At 37.1% G+C, this 19,759-nt stretch overlaps 1 protein-coding gene across 1 annotated transcript in view; it reads right to left on the bottom strand.

Moving 5' to 3' along the window:
• The window catches only part of ABCB7 (ATP binding cassette subfamily B member 7), a 137,141-nt gene extending 120,119 nt beyond the window's left edge, over positions 1–17,022 (bottom strand). The window contains 1 exon segment of the mRNA XM_033200924.1: positions 16,825–17,022. Within this exon segment, the coding sequence (XP_033056815.1) occupies positions 16,825–16,992 (168 nt within the window). The 5' untranslated portion in view covers positions 16,993–17,022.
• Between the last annotated feature and the right edge of the window lie 2,737 nt (positions 17,023–19,759).

The following is a 19,759-nucleotide window of genomic DNA, read 5'->3' as shown; positions in this document are numbered from 1 at the left end:
TTTCTCTAAATTCATCTCTCAAGATGTCACTCAAAATTTACCTCCTTCCTAAATCCTTTCCACATCACTCTCTTCTCCAAGCCTGAAGTAACTCTCTCATCTGAGAGTAGTACCTGTTTACAAAACTCACTGGTCAATCGTGTAATCTCTTATATGGTTCTGAACTGTTCTTGAAGTCTTTATTTTTATTTAGGTTTAAACTCATATTACATTCTATTCAATTAGTCTATATACTCAATGAGGGCAGGTCACATGTCTTTGGATTCTTTATATCTGCCATGCCAAACTTCATAATGCTTCTCAGAGGAAATGCTCACATAAACACTGATTTAACTCCTTTCCTCCTCAAATGATTCTTATAGATGTTATCTAGGCAGATTTCTACATATAAGCTTTTAATCTGTAAGTGTATAATCATACAGGCTAGTACAAAAGTTCTGCATATTTTAATGCATTGTGAAGATGCCCTTAGTTTATAGAAAATATAATATGGGTTAGACTGTCACAATATTAACTGTACATACACATATTAGCAATAAATTTGTATAGAATCTTTAAGACACATATGAACAAAGCTACAAAACTTTACCAAAGTACATAAAAGAAAATTTAAATAAATGGAGAAAAATACTAGATTATATAATATGCTGATATTGATGCTCCACAAATTAATATATTTAATGAAATTCAATAGAAATCTCTACAGGATTTTTAAAGGAGATCTTGGCAAAACTATTTTAATAGCTTCTCTGGAAGAATAAACTAGTGAGACAAGCCAAGAAAATTTTGGAGACGAGGAGTAATGTAAGTGTGTTGGGAAGGAGAAACTTATTCTATTCAGATATTACAATGTATTGTAAAATAAATGGTATGTGAAGCTGAGTGTGGTGGTGCATGCCTGTAGTTCAACTACTGGGAAGGCTGAGACAGGAGGATCCTTTGAGTTCAGGGGTTGGAGTCCATCCTGGGCAAAAGAGTGAAACCCTGTGTCTAATAAAGGAAACAGTGTGGTACTGACATATGGATAGGGAAATTAATGAGATCAAATACCAAATATTGAAACAAACCCAAATATAAAGTCACTGTTTGACAAATTCTTCATATTAAATCAGTATGGGGAAAAAAGAGATCTTTACTTAATACCATACACTAAAATAAACCGTTAATGGGTTAAGAATATGATAAAATTAAACCTTAAAACAATGAAAATAAGTGATATGACCATTTATCTACTCCCAGGATAAGAATGGATTTTCCATCTGGAAGGTCTCTGCTCTCCTTTCTATAGACAACTAGGATAAAAGGCTAGGACAGGATTGGGAGTGAAGGTTTCCTCCCACCTTCACTTTCTGACCTTGTTCTGATCCTTCTTTAATTTAAAGGCAGGATGTGAAAAGGACATGAAAAGACACTCAGAGTCAAAAATAAAATTAGAAGAGAATAGAAACCAAGACAAATGTTTCTCTCATCCTTTTGTACCACTAAATATCCCTATTCTTCTTAACTTTACCCATGAGAATTGGGGAATGAAGTAGAAGTTCTATCACCAGGACATAATCTCATAAGGTGAAAAACAAAGACAAAAACCCTTAACTCTCATGTCTTCAGGATGAGAGTACAGCACGTGAGAGATGAGCTAAAGTCACCTCTTGTCAATATGTTGCCATTTTTTAATTCCATTTTTCTCTAAAAAAGATATCAGTTCAGCATCTTTTAATTCTAAACCAAGCTTCGGAGACAGAAAGCAGCTCAGGTTCTGGCAGCTGCTTCGCTGAGAAACTTAAAGGCCACAGCAAAGAATAGACAATAATTGGGCTCAAACTACATATTTACTGTAACATATTTCGGCATCACAAAAACGAAAGTTGGGTTCATTGTAGAAAATTTGGAAAATACAGAGAAGATTACAGAACATAACAGTCACCCATTATCCTACCATCCAGAGATAAACAATGTTTTTATATTTGGGTGTGGTTCTTTTTAAATCGTTTCTTACTTTTTTTTTTTTTTTAAATACAATCATTTGGCCTACTGAATTTTGTAGACTGCTTTTTACACTGAATATTAGCATTTTCCCCATCGTTACATATTTTTGAAAAACATCAGTTCCAAGATCGGTGAACTGACGGCTCAACCATAATTTATGTAACTAATCCCAGTGTCAGATACAAAAGCTATTTTCAACTTTGAACACTATAAATAACACAGTAAAGAGTATCTGTATATTAACTTACAAACATTTGTGCACTTTCCTGATTGTTTCCTTAAGACAGTTTCTTAGAAGTAGAATTGCTGGTTCAAAGAGGGTGAAATTTTTTTTAAGGTTTTTGATTCATTCTGACAAACTGCCCTCCAGAAAGGGGGCTGATTTCAGGGCCAGTGCAGGGAAAATATAGGATGAACCTGGAACATTGTGTGATGCCAGAAAGTAAAGAAATGCTTGGAAAAAGATGAGGGCATGTCCAAACAGGAGCCAACCTAAAGGATCTCCCGATGGCCCAAACCTGGAAAAATAGAGCAACAAAATATATAATTAATGTAATGGATTTTAACTCATAGAATATAATTAACATCTATGAGTCCATCCTGGTATAAATAAATTAACAATTAAATGAGGGAGAAGGGACATCTCTTCCTTGCAGAAAAATTCCAACAAACAAATGTAGAAGGAATGAGGGAAACAGAAAAACAGACAGCTGTCCCACAGTATCTATGGGAGACTGGTTCCAGGAACCCCTATAGATACCAAAATCCACAGATGCTCAAGTCCCTTACATAAAATGGCATAGTATTTATGTATAACCTATGCACATCCTCCTGTATACCTTAAATCATCTCTAGATTACTTGTAGTACCTAATACAACATAAATGTTATGTAAATAGTTGTTATACTGTATTGTTTTAGAAATAATGACAAGGGAAAAAAGTCTGTAAATATTCAGTAGATGCTACCATCATTTTTTTCTCCAAATATTTTAATCTGCAGTTGATTGAATCCACAGATGCGGAACCCATGGATATGGAGGGCCAACTGTAATTAGGCAAACACCACAGTAATAACTGCAGACAAGATCCACTGATGCATGCTAAAATTAGCTGCTGAAAGTTTAGAAAGAAATATGATGTTTGCATACTTTCAAAGAATCACCTCCCAAGGTGTTTTTAAATTAGCCTTTCCCCATTCATCGACCAGTCCAACATCTACCTACAAGACTTCAATACTCATCTATAAATTGTTTACCTGCAAAGTCTTTCTTGACCTCCCTGGACTGAAGGTAGTTCCCCATCTCGGGCTCATACAAAATCTTGCACGTTGCTCTACAAAAGCATTTACCACTCCTTAAAGTATTGCTTTGCCTACCTGTTTTCTCCTTTAAACTGTGATTTCCTGGAGGGCAAGGCTATGCCTTAGTCACAGCTATAGCCCCAGTGCCTAGTAGAATGTCTGCCAAATGGCGAGTGCCCAATAAGTGTTTGTTAAAAGACTGGTAGTATGTTCTTTTTGTAAACATAGAGCTGTATTAGATGGTGATAAACTCTAGAGACAGAATATAATTTGATTTTACTGTTTTTACATATATGACAATATTCTAAGCTAGTAACATTTAAGAATTTGTTTCAAAGAGTTTTACAATAGGTTTATTTAAATAGATTTACTCTATTTATCAAAGCAATGGATTATGGATGCACAAAGGGCTGTTTCCCTTTTAAAACTGAATGCTTTTAACAGCACCCAAATCACATCTTGAATGCTTTGCTGCTTAGAAATTTCTTCTGCTAGATACCCTAAATCATCTCTCTCAAGTTCAAAGTTCCACGAATCTCTAGGGCAGGGGCAAAATGCCACCAGTCTCTTTGCTAAAACATACCAGGAGTCATCTCTGCTCCAGTCTCCAACAAGTTCCTCATTTCCATCTGAGACCACCTCAGCCTGCATTTCATTGTCCATTATCATTATCAGCATTTTGGTCAAAGCCATTCAACAAGTCTCTAGGGAGTTCCAAACTTTCCCACATTTTCCTGCCTTCTTCTGAGCCCTCCAAACTGTTCCAACCTCTGCCTGGTACCCAGTGCCAAAGTCACTTCCAAATTTTCGGGTATCTTTTCAGCAGTGCCCCACTCTACCAGTACCAATTTACTGTATTAGTCCATTTTCATCCTGCTGATAAATACATACCCAAGACCGGGAAGAAAAAGAGGTTTAATGGACTTACAGTTCCATATGGTTGGGGAGGCTTCACAATTATGGCAGAAGGCAAGGAGGAGCAAGTCCCGTCTCACATTGATGATGGCAGGCAAAGAGAGAGCTTGTGTAGGGATACGCCCCCTTACAAAACCATCAGATCTAGTAAGACTTATTCACTATCATGAGAACAGCACAAAAAAAGACTTGCCCCCATAATTCAATCACCTCCCACAACATGTGGGAATTGTGGGAGTTATAATTCAAGATGAGATTTGGGTGGGGACACAGCCAAACCATATAAGATGGGTAAGAAAATTTTTATTCAAATACCCATTTTATAGTCTAAAAACACTGAGACTGAGATAAAATAACTAAGATAAGGTAATACTCTCCTGCTTCAAAGCCCTGTCATCTTTCCATGATACAAGAATACTTGGTGACAAATCTTGACAATGCTACCTCATGACAGGCAATGCAGGCACTTATCATTTCTCTCCTATATTACTTCAATATTCTCTTAATTGATGTCCCTATCTCCAGTCCTTGCCTATTTCTAATCTTTCCCTCAAACTGCACCCAGAATCACAGTACTAAAACAAATTTGATAATGTTACTCCCTACTTAAAATTACTTTCTAGAATGGCCATGTACAAGAAAACTTTCTGTGATGACAGCAATATTCTGTGTGGTGAAATATAAGAGCTACTTAGCCACATGTGGCTATTGAGCACTTGAATTATGTCTAGTATGACTAAGTTGCTAAATCTTTAATTTTAATTGAAATTTAAATAGCTAATATGGCTAGTATCTACTGTATTAGACAGTAAAGCTCTAATCAATAGGGAGCCTTTTTTCTGATCCTGGTGAAAATCACTAAATAAATAAGTAGGAGCAAGAAAAAGTAAAATTTTAATGCATTTTGTAAACTAAAACACTATAAAAATATTAGCTGGCATTATTAAAAGTATAGGTTATACTGACCTATTAGCATAGCTGGTTTTTTTTTTTTTTTTTTTTTTTGCTTTTCTGTATTTTCTGATCTTTCAGTAGTGGGTTTGTACTGTTTTCATGTTTTTTAAATATAAAAACTTGATTTTGAAAAAAAGAAACCTAAGTATAAATAGTTCTTTATTAGGCAGAATCATATATGCAGAGTATGTGTGTTACATAGCAAGAGGAGAAACCACTGAAACGAATAGGAAACACCGGGACTAAATTTCCAAAGAATCTCCCAATTCCGCAATGAAGTAACAACCAAAAACTGGTTACATTAAAAGTAGCAAGTACTTCCAGGAAAGTTTTATAAACGCATTAAAGACTTTTTTATTTTGGGACGGGGTGCTGGTCATTTCAGATCTTGGTGCCTTCTTTATGTCCCACAAGCAGGAGTGATTGCTCAGAGTATGGGAGGATCTCCAAACACCAGGAAGAAACTGAATCCCTGAACAGACCAATAATGAGTTCTTTACTTGAGGCAGTAATAAATAGCCTAAGAACCACGAAAAGCCCACGACCAGACAGATTCACAGCTGAATTCAATCAAATGTACAGTCTTTTTTTGTGCTGTTCTCATGATAGTGAATAAGTCTTACTAGATCTGATGGTTTTGTAAGGGGGAGTATCCCTACACAAGCTCTCTCTTTGCCTGCCATCATCAATGTGAGACGGGACTTGCTCCTCCTTGCTCCTCCTAGTACCATTCCTACTGAAACTATTCCAAAGAATTGAGGAGGAGGGACTCCTCCCTAACTCATTCTATGAGACCAGCATCATCCTCATACCAAAACTTGGTAGAGACACAACACCAAAAAAACCTTCAGGCCAATATCCTTGATGAACACTGATGCAAAAATCCTCAACAAAATACTGGCAAACCAAATCCATCAGCATATCAAAAAGCTTATCCACCGCAATCACAATCAAGTAGGCTTTATCCCCAGGACGCAAGGTTGGTTCAACACACTCAAATCAATAAATGTGATTCATCACACAAACAGAAGTAAAGACAAAAACCACATGATTATCTCAATAGATACAGAAAAGGCTTTCAATAAAATTCAACGTCTATTCATGCTAAAAACTCTCAATAAACTAGATATTGAAGGAACATACCTCAAAATATGAAGAGCCATGTGTGACAAACCCACAGCCATTCACAACATCATACTGAATGGGCAAAAAGCTGGAAGCATTCCCCTGACAACCAGCACAAGGCAAGTATGCCCTCTCTCACCACTCCTACTCAACACAGTATTGGAAGTTCTGGCCAGGGCAATCAGGCAAGAGAAAGAAATAAAGGGCATCCAAATAGGAAGAGAGGAAGTCAAACTATCCATGTTGGCAGATGGCATGATCTTTTATCTAGAAAACTCCATAGTTTCAGCCCAAAAGCTTTTAATCTGATAAACAACTTCAGCAAAGTCTCAGGACACAAAATCAATGTGCAAAAATCACTAGCAGTGAGTCAAGGCCGGCTCTAAAAAATAAAAATAAAAAGATAAAAAAATAAAAACAAAAATCACTAGCATTCCTATACACCAACAACAGTCAAGCCAAGCGCCAATCAGGAACAAACTTCCATTTACAATTGCAACAGAGAAAATAAAATACCTAGGAATGCAGCTAACTATAAGGAGGTGAAAGATCTCTACAAGAACTACAAACCACTGCTCAAAGAAATCAGAGATGACACAAACAAATGGAAAAACATTTCATGCTCATGGATAGGAAGAATCAATATAGTCAGAATGGCCATACTACCCAAAGCAATTTATAGATTCGAAGCTACTCCTATTAAACCACCATTGACATTGTTCATAGAACTAGAGACAACTATTTTAAAATTCAAAAGGAAACAAAAAAGAATCCAAATAGACAAGGCAATCCTAAGCAAAAAGAACGGAGCTGGAGGTACCTGATTTCAAACTATACTACAAGGCTACAGTAACCAAAACAGCATGGTACTGGTATAAAAACAGACACACAGACCAATGGAACAGAATAGAGACCCCAGAAATAAGGCCTCACACCTACAACTATATCATCTTCGACAAACCTGACAAAAACAAGCAATGGGGAAAGGAGTCCCTATTCAATAAATGGTGCTGGGATAACTGGCTAGCCACATGCCGAAGACTGAAACTGGACCCTTCCTTACACCATATACAAAAATTAACTCAAGATGGATTAAAGACTAAAATGTAAACTCAAGATGGATTAAAGACTTAAATGTAAAATCTAAAAGTATAAAAACCCTGGAAGACAACCTAAGTAATACCATTCAGGACAGAGACACGGGAAAAGATTTCATGACAGAAATAACAAAAGCAACTGCAACAAAAAAATTGACAAATGAGATCTAATTAAACTAAAGAGCTCCTGCACAGCAAAAGAAACTGTCAACAGAATAAACAGACAACCTATAGAATGGGAGAAAATTTTTGCAAATATGCATCCAACAAAGCTCTAATATTCCACATCTATAAGGAACTTAAACAATTTACAAGAAAAAAAAAAACATAAAGAGTGGACAAAGTATATGAAAAAAACACTTTTCCAAAGAAGACATACATGCAGCCAACAAGCATATGAAAAAAAAAAAAAAATGCTCAACATCACTAATCATTAGAGAAATGCAAATCAAAACCACAATGAAACACTACCTAATACCAGTCAGAATGGCTAGTACTAAAAAGTCAAAAAATAACAGATGCTGGTGAGGTTGTGGAGAAAAAAGAACACTTATATGCACTGTTGGTGGGAGTATAAATTAGTTCAACTACTGTGGAGAGCAGTGTGGCAATTCCTCAAAGAAAGAAAAACAGAATTACCATTTGACCCAGCAATCCTATTACTGGGTATGTACCCCAAGGAATATAAATCATTCTATTATAAAGACACATGCACACGTATGTTCTCCACAGTACTATTCACAATAGCAAAGACAAGGAACCAACCTAATTGCCCATCAATGACAGACTGGATAAAGAAAATGTGGTACAAATATACCATGGAATACTATGCAGCCATAAAAAAGAACAAGATCACGCCCTTTGCAGTGACATGGCTGGAGCTGGAGGCCATTATCCTTAGCAAACTAACACAGGAACAGAAAACTAAATACTACATGTTGTCACTTATAAGTAGGAGCTAAATGATGAGAACACAGACACATAGAAGGGAACAACACACACTGGAGCCTATCAGAGGGTAGAAGAAGGGAGAGGATCAGAAAAAATTACCAATGGGTACTAGGCTTAATACCTGGCTGATAAAATAATTTGTACAACAAACCTCCATGACATAAGTTTACCTACGTAACAAACCTGCACATGTACCCCTGAACTTAAAATAAAAGTTACAAGGCCAGGCATGGTAGCTCAGACCTGTAATCTCAGCACTTTGGAAGGCCGAGGTGGTCAGATCACCTGAGGTCAGGAGTTTGAGACCAGCCTGGCCAACATGGCGAAACCCTGTCTCTACTAAAAATACAAAAATTAGCCAGGTGTGGTGGTATGCATCTGTAATCCCAGCCACTTGGGAGGCTGACGCAGGAGAATCACTTGAACCTGGGAGGCAGAGGTGATAGTGAGCCAAGATTGTGCCACTGCATTCCAGTCCGGGTGACAGAGCACAACTCCAACACAAAAAAATAAAAAATAAAAAATAAATAAAATAAAAGTTACAGAGATGTTAAAATGCATTACTACTAGTAGACAAAACAAATTGGACTTCAAATAAATGAACATAATACAACCTATTCAAAAAGGTCAGTTCATCAATTGAAAAGCTTAAACATGAAATATTTTTCTCATTGTAAAAACAAGTACAGTATATCAAACTATGTCTGTGTATCCATAATAGCAAATTAATTTTTCTTTGTCTTTTAGCATCCCAAACCCTCCCCCTCTCCAGAGGTAACCACTTTTACCAGACTGGAGTATACCTATCCAATTTTCTATGCATTTGCATATACATACACACACATACAAACACATACACACATTGTTATGGTCTGAACTGTGTACTCCCTGCCCCCACAAATTTATATGTTGAAGTCCTAACCTCCGATACTTCAGAATGTGACTATATTTGGAAACAGGGCCCTTAAAGAGGTAATTAAAGTTCAATGAGGTCATTAGGGTGGGCCTTAATCCAATATGACTAGTATACTTCTAAGAAGAGGATATCAGGACACAGACACACACGGGGAAAAGACCATGTGAAAACAGAGGTATAAGATGGCCATCTACATGCTAAGGAGAGACCTCAGAAGAAATCAACTCTACGGACACCTTCATCTTGGACTTCATGGGTTCCAGAACTGTGAGAAAATACGTTTCTGTTGTATAAGCTACCCAATCTGTGGTGTTAAGGCAAACGGAGCAGGCAAGCACACATGTACATGCACAGTTGTTAAGTCACTATAGTCAGAGTAGTTGAAGAAAGAGTTCATACTTAGGAAATATTCATGCAGTCAAAAATATGAATATATTACAGTGATATTACAGTATAAGCTACTCAAGATCAGTAAAAACAATTTGATAAGTAAACCAAAATTGAAGTTTCACCTTGTCTTTTTCTAATATGCTTTGAAAAGCATAAGTTTAAAAGCTGCTCTCCCGAAACATCAGCACCTAAGGAACTATACCCTTAGGATGCAGTTTCCCTACTCTAATATCCATTCCTCTCTAGATATTGTAAAGAAAACTTAATCAGAGGACTAATGAACATCCCAAAATACAGTGTGCAGTTAAAATTTCTACAAAGAGCAAATTTTTATATCTTATTCCTCAAATAATGTTATCCTGTAAGTCACTTTATCTTAGCAAATGATGCTCACAAATAAAGTAACTCAAAAATTTCAGGATAAAAAGTAGGTGTGCTTTGGTTATTGAACCAAAACTGACAACAATCAGTGATGCTACTCCACCACGGTACCATATGCCTAATGACAGAAATGCAATGGACAAACTTATGAGGTTGCCCTGAAGAAAGTTAGCTTTCAATTCCAAATGTATAGCAGTGGAGCAAATATTATTAATTATTATGTTAGACTTCTGTTTTGGTTTGATTAGAGTTTAATCATTCATTTTACATATATTTTCTGATTGCCTATTACAGGTAACATACCGTGCCTAGCTCTGTGGAAGATAAAAACAAAAAGATTACTGGAATATGTTAGCCTTTTAGGCACATAAAATCTTATCTCCTCCACAAGATACATAACTACTTGTAGGAAAAAGTGTTGCAGGAGTTCAGAGGAGGGAGAAATCAAAGTCTTATTAGCTTATAAGGAATGGTTTCAGGGAACGGACTGACCTTTGAACTAACATTTGAAAAATAGGCACGAGTTAGAGGGCATTTCAGACATAGGGTATGGCATAAAAAAAGGAACAGACACAAAAAAGTACACGGTCCAAGGAACAGGGAGTAATATAGGGTGATTGGAGGGACAATCTGTTTACAATATGGCCAGCAATCTAGTTAGGTGGAAATTTTTAAGGCTAAGATGTAAAGCCCACTGAAGTTTATGCAGGGAAGTGATGGGATAAAAGTTATGCCTTAGGAAGAATGATCTAGATGTGCTGTATAGGATGGATTGAAAGGGCAAATCCCTGAAAGCAGGGAGAAAACCCATGCATAAATAAGGGTCTAAAACTAGGGCAGAAGTTAAGGGACTGAAAAGGACAGAAGAAGCCATAGCTACTACGAAGAAATGTTCACCTACCTAACCAGATTACTGTGAAGAGCAAATGATGTTAAATAAAGACTTGAAAAGTATCTTTACTCACTAGTGGCAAATCCTACAAGGGAGTCAAGAGAGCACAGATGAAGACTTCAAGGAGATGGATTTTAGGAAAGGAAGGAGAAAACCAAAACAACAAAAATATCACCTTTTGCAGGTAACTATATATACCTATTAACATTACTAAAATCTTAAGTAATTAAAAGACCTAATTTTGGTCAAGACTGAGCACCAAGAAAAAAAATGCTCACAAGTAAAAAAAACAGAATTTAAAATTATCCCAATAATGTAAAAATTATGTACACGAAAGAACAGAGATTCAAAGGAAAAAGGAAAAATTATTTAATGTGGGATTGTAGATATCTGTCTTAACGTTTTTATTAGATATGGTTTTGTATAATTAAAATGGGGAAAATGTAAAGCATAAGAATCATATACAGAAAGGGCAATTTAATCCCTTTACATAGACCTTATTTTACAATATGGGAAAGAACATACTTTTCTTTGAAAAAGCAAAATATTTAAGATAACACTGACAATAACAATACAGCAATAAATGATATTAATTTTATAACAATTGCATAACAATAATTAAATGATAAATTATGCATTTATCATTTAATCAAAATTTTGATATGTTTCCATTCTATTTCTACCCCACTGCCCAGTGACAAGTGCTCTTTATCTTGCCACTGGCTACTCAGGAACTCCATTAGAAACCCATCAGCCAGCAATATTGTATTAATCAGGGATTCTCGACTGGAAGAGAGGATATGTTTCTGATTCCCCTGAAATTGCATGCAAAATGAAGCATGTACATATGTGTATTTTTCTAGGGCGAAGGTCTATGGCTTTTATCAGATTCTCAAAGGGCCTCGTTTTCTAAAACAAAGTTTAGAAACATTAAATTTTTTTCCTCTTCCTAACAATCTTAATAACTAGTTAAAACCAATGTGTCAATGACTTAGATAATGTTATTTATTCAACCATCTCTGAATAAGGAATCCCCTGAATTCCTCTTCTCAAGCCCCAGTGCCACTTTCAACTAAAACCTTCATATTTCCATTCCTTATCATATACAGCCCATGTAAGGTATATCTTTATTTACAACTTTTATAGCATTGCTGCTATTCTTCACCACCCCTTAGAATCTATTTCTACCATCCTAGATGATTTCAGAACCTAGTTTACTTTCTCCTCCACACTACTCCATCTTCCCAACACTACCAATACTAAACTCATAATTAAATTCAATTTTTCTGTTCCTACTCTTAGATATACAAATATGACGAGAACAATACATATTTGTCCCATTAAAAATTCATGTGAACTTAAACTTACCCTATGTTGCTCCTGAATACTACACTAGTAGTAAACTAGGATCACAAAGTAGAGGTACTATATACAAAGGGCTGGTCCTAAAGGATTACAGTAAAGAAACAAGAGAGCTGCAAGAAACCTTAGAGATCTGGTAGTCAAATATTACTAGTTTACAGAATCTGATGTTCAAAGGAACACGTTATTTGTCCAAGATAATTAACAGTACAAATAGAGCTCAGGCAGTCAAGTGTCCTGGTCCAGTGTTGACTCCACAATACCAAGTTATGCCCTCTGCACACCAGTTATTTCATTATTTTTGACATTTAGAAATAAAAATCCTTTAAGTCATCTGTATTTTCTTTACAGTAAGGCTTACTACTACCTCAAGATACCTTAATAGTATTCAATATCATTCCTTCCAAGCTTACTGGGTGAGAACAATGCAGGGGACAATTAAAAGCCTTATTGAAATCAAGACAGACTGTCACTCACTCACATGAAGAATTGGTTTGGTATGCCTTGCTCTTTTCAAAACCAAGCTGGCTGCTTCCTAATAGCTAATATTTTTCTAATGACAGTAAATTATTGTTTAATAATTTTAAAAGTCTTTCTTGGTTTCCTAATAAATGGACTATGCTTTTAACATGTGTCCCCCTAAAATTCCTATATTGAAACTTAATCACCAATGTGATGGTATTAAAAGGTGGAGCCATTGGGAGGTGATTAGGACTTGGAGAGCAGAGCTCTCATAAATAGGATTAGTCCCGTTATAAGAGGGGCCAAAGAGCTGCCTTGTCTCTTCTACCACGTGAGGACACAGCTAAAAGGCACCACCTATGAACCTCAAGACCTCACCAGACACTAAATCTGTCAGCACCTTGAACTGTGAGAAATAAATTGCTTTTGCTTATAAGTCATGTAGTTGATGGTATTTTGTTATACCAGCCCAAATAGACTAAGATAGACTATTAGTCTAAGAAATTATTTCTCATATGCACATTGAATCCCTTTTCCTGCAAATGAAGTCCACATTTTTGTATCATAATCTAATGTTCCAGGTAAGTTTGGGCATCACTGAACTACAAATAACCCCTTCAGGTACTTTTTTTTTTTTTTGAGAGGGAGTCTCGCTTTGTCGTCCAGGCTGGAGTACAGTGGCACGACCTTGGCTCACTGCAACCTCCGCCTCCCAGGTTCAAGCAATTCTCCTGTTTCAGTCTCCTGAGTAGCTGGGACTACAGGCGCATGTGACCATGCCCAGCTGCTTTTTGTATTTTTAGTATGGACGGGGTTTCACCACATTGGTCAGGCTGGTCTCGAGCTCTTGACCTCAGGTGATCCACCTGCCTTGGCCTCCCAAAGTGCTGGGATTACAGGTATGAGCCACTGAGCCAGGCCACTTTAAATGTCTTCAGGTACTTTAAATGTCACTGAATCACCTCTCACCCTTTTCAGTTCCATGATCTATAATCCACTTAAAGACACCCTTATTTCTCCTGTAAGTTTTTTATTGTTTTTTTTTTTTTTTTTTTTTTTTTTTTTGAGACGGAGTCTTGCTCTGTCGCCCAGGCTGGAGTGCAGTGGCACGATCTCAGCTCACTGCAAGCTCCGCCTCCCAGGTTCACACCATTCTCCTGCCTCAGCCTCCCGAGTAGCTGGGACTACAGGCGCCCACCATCACGCCTGGCTAATTTTTTTTGTATTTTTACTACAGACGAGGTTTTACCGTGTTAGCCAGGATGGATAAGTTCTGTTTTTTATTCTTTTAGTACATTTTGGGTCTGTTGAGTAATCACTGTAGTTTCTTCATAGGCATCTTATATTATGAAATTTAAATATGAACTAGAACCTCTAAAAAGTAGAATAGGAGGATTATTTTCCTAGTGTTGTTATTAGATTCCCACTTCAGTTAATATGAAAGCCAGGAGTAAAGTATTTTAACTTTTATCTACTCGGTTAACTCTTAGCAGCCAATGGCGGAAGAGTGGGAAGGTGGAACTTGCTACTGGGAGAAATTAAAGCTCCCATTCTTTGTCCATGAGGTCAGACCAACAAATGAAAACAAAACAGTACCTATCCAAAAGAACTACCATATTCCACAGCCCAGCTCTAGGGCATATACTTGGTAAGAAATACATTTTACAATGAATTCCAGTAATCATATACATGTGGGATTGTGTGTGTGTGTGTATATATATTTGTGTGTGTATATATATGTGTGTGTGTATACATATATACACGTAAAAGTTCATGAAACAATATTTCACTTAAGATGCAAAAAGCACTGCTATTTTCTTTATATTCTACTGAATTTCATCTAAAATAGTGCTAATCCAACCCACTAACATTATCTCATAACACTGCTCTAAGGTTCCTTTCAGCTCTAAAATATTATGCTATATACTAATGATTGTCCTAAAAGTAAGAATTCAATAATTATTTTGTAATCTTAATCACAAGTCACGAATTTGCAGGTACCTCAGGTTACCTCAGCTTCTACTTTGAAAATTTTGTAATCATTCCTTTCTCACCCTGTTAAATCCATATTTTAAAACAAGGATGGCAAGAGTTCTATGCCTTTAAGAAACAGAAAACAAAGGTAACATTTTTCCCTTGTTTTGTACACTGAGGAAATGGTAACTAAAGGAAATGGTAGGATGTAAAGGACAGAGTGGAAGAAGGAAGTTGTGGAGATAGTGTTCATGGAAAGAGAGAAAGCTAAATCTGTATTGCCATTGCCTCCTCTGAGATTCCTAATAACTTCTCCTTTTCCCTCTTCCCCCTCATTCTTCCAGCTTAAGAAAGTCCTACAAATTTTATCTTAACTTCATCTGCCTTATTGGAGAACTACAGAACAAAAACCATTCCCACGAGATCATGTGTTAGAAACTTTCAACCATAAAATACTTTAAAAACCTTAATAAAATCATCTGGATTTGCTTCTTTAGCCTAATCTCCTGCTATTTCCTATCTTGAATGACTCACTACAGTCTAACTACATTCAGTTCTATAAAAGGTCCGTGTTCTCTCTGACTTGTGGGCCTTTGCACATGCGATTCCTTCTTTAACTGGCTAGCTTCTAATTTTTCAGCTCTTGCCTGAGGTATCGGTTACTCAAGGCAATCTTCTCTACCTTAAGATTAGACTTAATACCCCTCACATATACTCTCCCATACCTTGTATCTTTCCATTATTACACAGCTCCACTATATTTTAATTGCCGATTAATTTACATATTTCCCACTAGATTTTAAGCTCTTTAAAGACAGGACTTATATTTTATTTTGTTTGCTCCTGTAGAAGTGTTCAATACTTACTGAATTATAAATTTCATTCCATCAGCCTTCCACATGCTTAGTGTCATTCCCTATTCTCCCTGTTCAGAATATTCTCCCGAGTTCTATCACCAGCATGAAATACTCTCTATAATCTGGTCCTTAACTTCATCTGCCTTATTGGAGAACTACAGAATAAAAACCATTACTTTTATGGTTATCACTATTTCCTCTGGATATCTATAGCCTTTACTGTACACACTATTCATTTGCTAATTAACCCACCACTGTGTTTTTCAGTTATTTTTGTAATGCATAGATCCAATCTCCTTAACTAAACTGTACAATCATTGAAGGCATAACTGTATGTCTCTCTTAGTACCCTATTATCTAGCACAGGGCTATGTACAAGGTAGACGTTAAATATCTGTAGACGAAGAATCAAAATTTAAGAGGTTGTTTCTCATACAAAGCTGACAATATTTTAAAGTGATACTGATAAATAAGTGGTGGCAATTAAACCTCTTGTCAATACACAGAAAATAAAAAGATATACTTTAGTACAGTTAAGTACAAATAATTTTTTAAAAAACCATTCCTGAGTGAGAGGTAATAATGGACTCAAATATTAAGAGGTACTACAACCATAGCTACATTCATAAGGATAAGTAGCCTATGGCTTCCAAAATGACCTGTGCGCAGAGAACATCACTGTATTTTTCAGATCTAGGACAATCATATTTATATAAGACTTTAGGGCGGTCTATGTTTTGGAAAGATAGTTATGGTTTTGGCCTATCAAGAAGCACGCCTGTAAGCAAGGGAGTTAACTGGCGCCACTTGTTTATGGATAGCTTACTGTCATTACAGTGCTCTCCGAATTGCTAATTCCAATTGAGTAAAATCTGAACCACAGATAAACTGTCCCAAATTCCATTACTAATGGGGGAAAATAACCCAGTCTTCCTCGTATTTAGAAAGGTAAGCAGGCTGGGAATGGTGTCTACCCCAAACCTTAATATGAGAGAAAAACTATGACTCCTACGAGAGACTCCAGCGCTCCAGGTGTCCTCTGCCCAGAACCTCCTGCCCCGTTTCCCTTTGCTGAACTAAAAGGTTTCCTTCTTCGCCCTTTCCTCAAATTACTGACGTTAATTTCCTTCACCTACTGCTGCTCCGAGTTAGCCACGACTTTCTTCTTAGTGCTCTTGCTGCCCCGAGGTCACGAAGGCAACCTTTTCCCTACAGGTCCCCTTGCCCTTCACCCTATTCTTCCATGTCAGTGGCATCTCACCTTGTAGGCTCGAGCGGTTCCCAAGGCGCCGAGTTGATGTGGCCTCCAATGCGGACCTGAGCCGCTAACAGAGACTACAGGCCGGATCAGAATCGCGGACTGCCGGCGCTTTTCGAAAGCAGCCGCCGCGGCCGCCCAGCGCCAAGAATGCATCGCGAGCAGCGCCATCTTGAGCGAGGAAAGAGGAACCGAGAGAAGAGGATTATGGGACACTGGCGGACTGAATTCGGCTACCTTAATTGTCTCTCCTCTCCTTGTTTTCCCAGGGCCCCAGACCGGAAATGGATTCTGTTTGAAGATTCGGATGCATTCGCGCAGCCTCTTCTATTTTTTTTGTTTCATTAGGGTCGAGCTTTGATTGTTTTCCTTACACAACCGGGAATATTGGAGTAACACTGTCTTTTTCTCTTTTCCTGGAGTTGCCAGATGAAATACAGGATGCCTACCAAGTTTCAGTTTCACATAAACAAGGAATCATTTCTCCGTACGTGTGTCCCAAATATTGTATCTGCTAAATCTGTCAACCCCATGTCGTCATTCTACTCTCTTACCTCGTCCAACTCAATGTCACGCTGCCCTCTCTCCATTTTCCCTATGCATATTCTTATCTCCACTTTCTTCTGAATTAAGAAAAGGTTAAATTACAGACGTTAATTTCCCCTGGGAGGAGGCTTGCGCTGTGAGATTTACTGCTTCTCCGTCCTGTAAGGACTTTTACTTTGCTGATTGATCTCTGTTGCGCAAACCTTGGGGCAGTTTTCCTTTGGTCTGTTGCTCGTGGGACACTCACACACACACACACACACACACACACAGACTACAGATATCTTTACTAATTTTGTCATTCTTTCTGGCTCTTCGCTTTCGTTTTTGCAGCGTACCTAATTCTTGAAAAATCGCTTAGGTTGACTGAAGGGTGGTAAAGTGAAATGTATGGAGATAAATCCATGTTTAAAGACAGGCTTATATTCTTTTGTCACCACTATTATCAAACAAAATGTCAAAATATGTTTACAGTTATCTAGGAAACTGCATTTCCAGTTGTAAATGTTACCTGAAACCCCGGAGACAATAATGTAGTTGCAATTTTATATTCATTGCTGCATTCTCCAACTTTTCACACAAAAGAGACAAATAATTATGGACTTTTTATGAAGAGGTACTTTGGACTAGTAAGTCTGATAAGGAAAAACAGAAATTTGTAACTCATGCAGTTAGCTTTTTTGTTCTGGAATTCATTCGAGGGGATGCTTGAGCTAGTTATTTAAAGAAAAATAGAACTCGAGTTGAAGAGGTTGACTGGAATTACGTGTAAAGAAGACATGTTAAAAGCATGAAGGCATAAGAAAACATTTCAGATTCAGGAGTCTATGGAGTTTGGAAAAGTAGTAGGAGATTAACCTGAGTGAACAGAGACCTGAAGGTAAAGGGCTTTCTATTTCATTCTAAGAAGTTAATACTTTATCCTATAGCCAGTGAAGAGTGAAGTGAAGAGTTTTAATCAGGAGAGTAACATGATCAGATTTATATGTCCATTAAGCTACTCAGGCTTAAGTGAGATGGTTGGAATGGACGGAGTTCATATTGAAGTCATGAAGTTAATGCAATAGTTCAGTCATAAAATAAAGGCCTCAACCTAGCAGTAGCAGTGGCAGTAGATCGATTGCAGGGCAATTAAGAGATGGAATTGGCAGGACTTAGTGACGAACTGGATGTTTCTAGCTTCTTATTGTATTGTTGACGGTAGATCAGTAATGGTCTCTTATTAATGACTATATTGTCATCAACAAATATTTATTCAGCATGTATTCCGTGTTAAGATAGCTACAGTATACATTAGAGAAACTCTAGACTCTACTAATGATTTCTCTTAGGGCTGAATATCGCCACGGAATCTTACCACCCAGTTGTGAACTCTTTGAGTGGAGCCAAATTATTTTTTTCCAAAAGTAGTGCTCATTGTAAGCCAACTATTTTGATCAAAAAGTGTGAATAACGTTGGAATACCCAAGTAGTTACTCTATGATGAGCTAAAGTGAGGCAAATATTTGTTTGCCAAATAAGCCAAAGAAAATTTCCAGGGCACCCAGAAATAGAACGTGAAGCATAATAAGAGTTGCACACTGCTGGGGAAGAGCAGCAACAAAAAGGCCAACTCAGCCTGTAATAACTTGACACATAACTGTCTGACATAAATTAAAGAGACAGAGGTATACACAATAAAAGCTGCTATAAATATCTGCTACAACCACAGATCACATGATAGCACTTTATGTATGCAATAATTATACTTAAATGTGTATAGTATTTTGTAACTTACAATCTGCTTTGTCATACCTTATTTCATTTAGTCCTCACATCATCCGTGGAAGATAGGTATTATTACTAATAGTACCGTATTTATGAGGAAACTGAGGCTAAGAAAAGTTGTGACTAGGTCAGAGGCCACAGAGCTAATGGGATGGAGACCAAATCTAGGTTTTATGACTCCAAACATAGTGCTCTTTTCACTTAATAACACCTGAAATGTGGAAGAAACACTTGAGCAATTTAAAAAGGCCACAGTGGTCTTCTGTTTCTAAAAAATGCCAGAATTTATTCTCACCTCAGGACCTTTCCACTTGCTTTCCCCTCTACCAGGAATATCTTTCCTGTAGATTTTTAAATGACTTTTTCTTATCATTCAGGTCTCAAAACAAATGTCACCTGCTTAGAGAAGCTTTCCAAGAGAACCTTATCTAAAGAGGCCACTCCCTGTCCCCACCACTCTGTATCACCATTGCCTTGTGTTATTTACCCTAAAATCTTGCTATTCCAATGTGATCCACGGACCACTAGCATTGGCATTACTTGAGAGGTTGTTAGAACTGCAGAATCTTTTTTAGCTATTTTGAACTATACAATAAATTATTGTTAACTATAGTCACCTGCCCTA

The sequence above is a fragment of the Trachypithecus francoisi genome, unplaced genomic scaffold (assembly GCF_009764315.1).
Source record: "Trachypithecus francoisi isolate TF-2019V2 unplaced genomic scaffold, Tfra_2.0 Lachesis_group6, whole genome shotgun sequence".
NCBI lineage: Eukaryota > Metazoa > Chordata > Mammalia > Primates > Cercopithecidae > Trachypithecus > Trachypithecus francoisi.
Note: the sequence above shows the minus strand (reverse complement) of the source record. Positions and strands in the feature narration are given on the sequence as shown.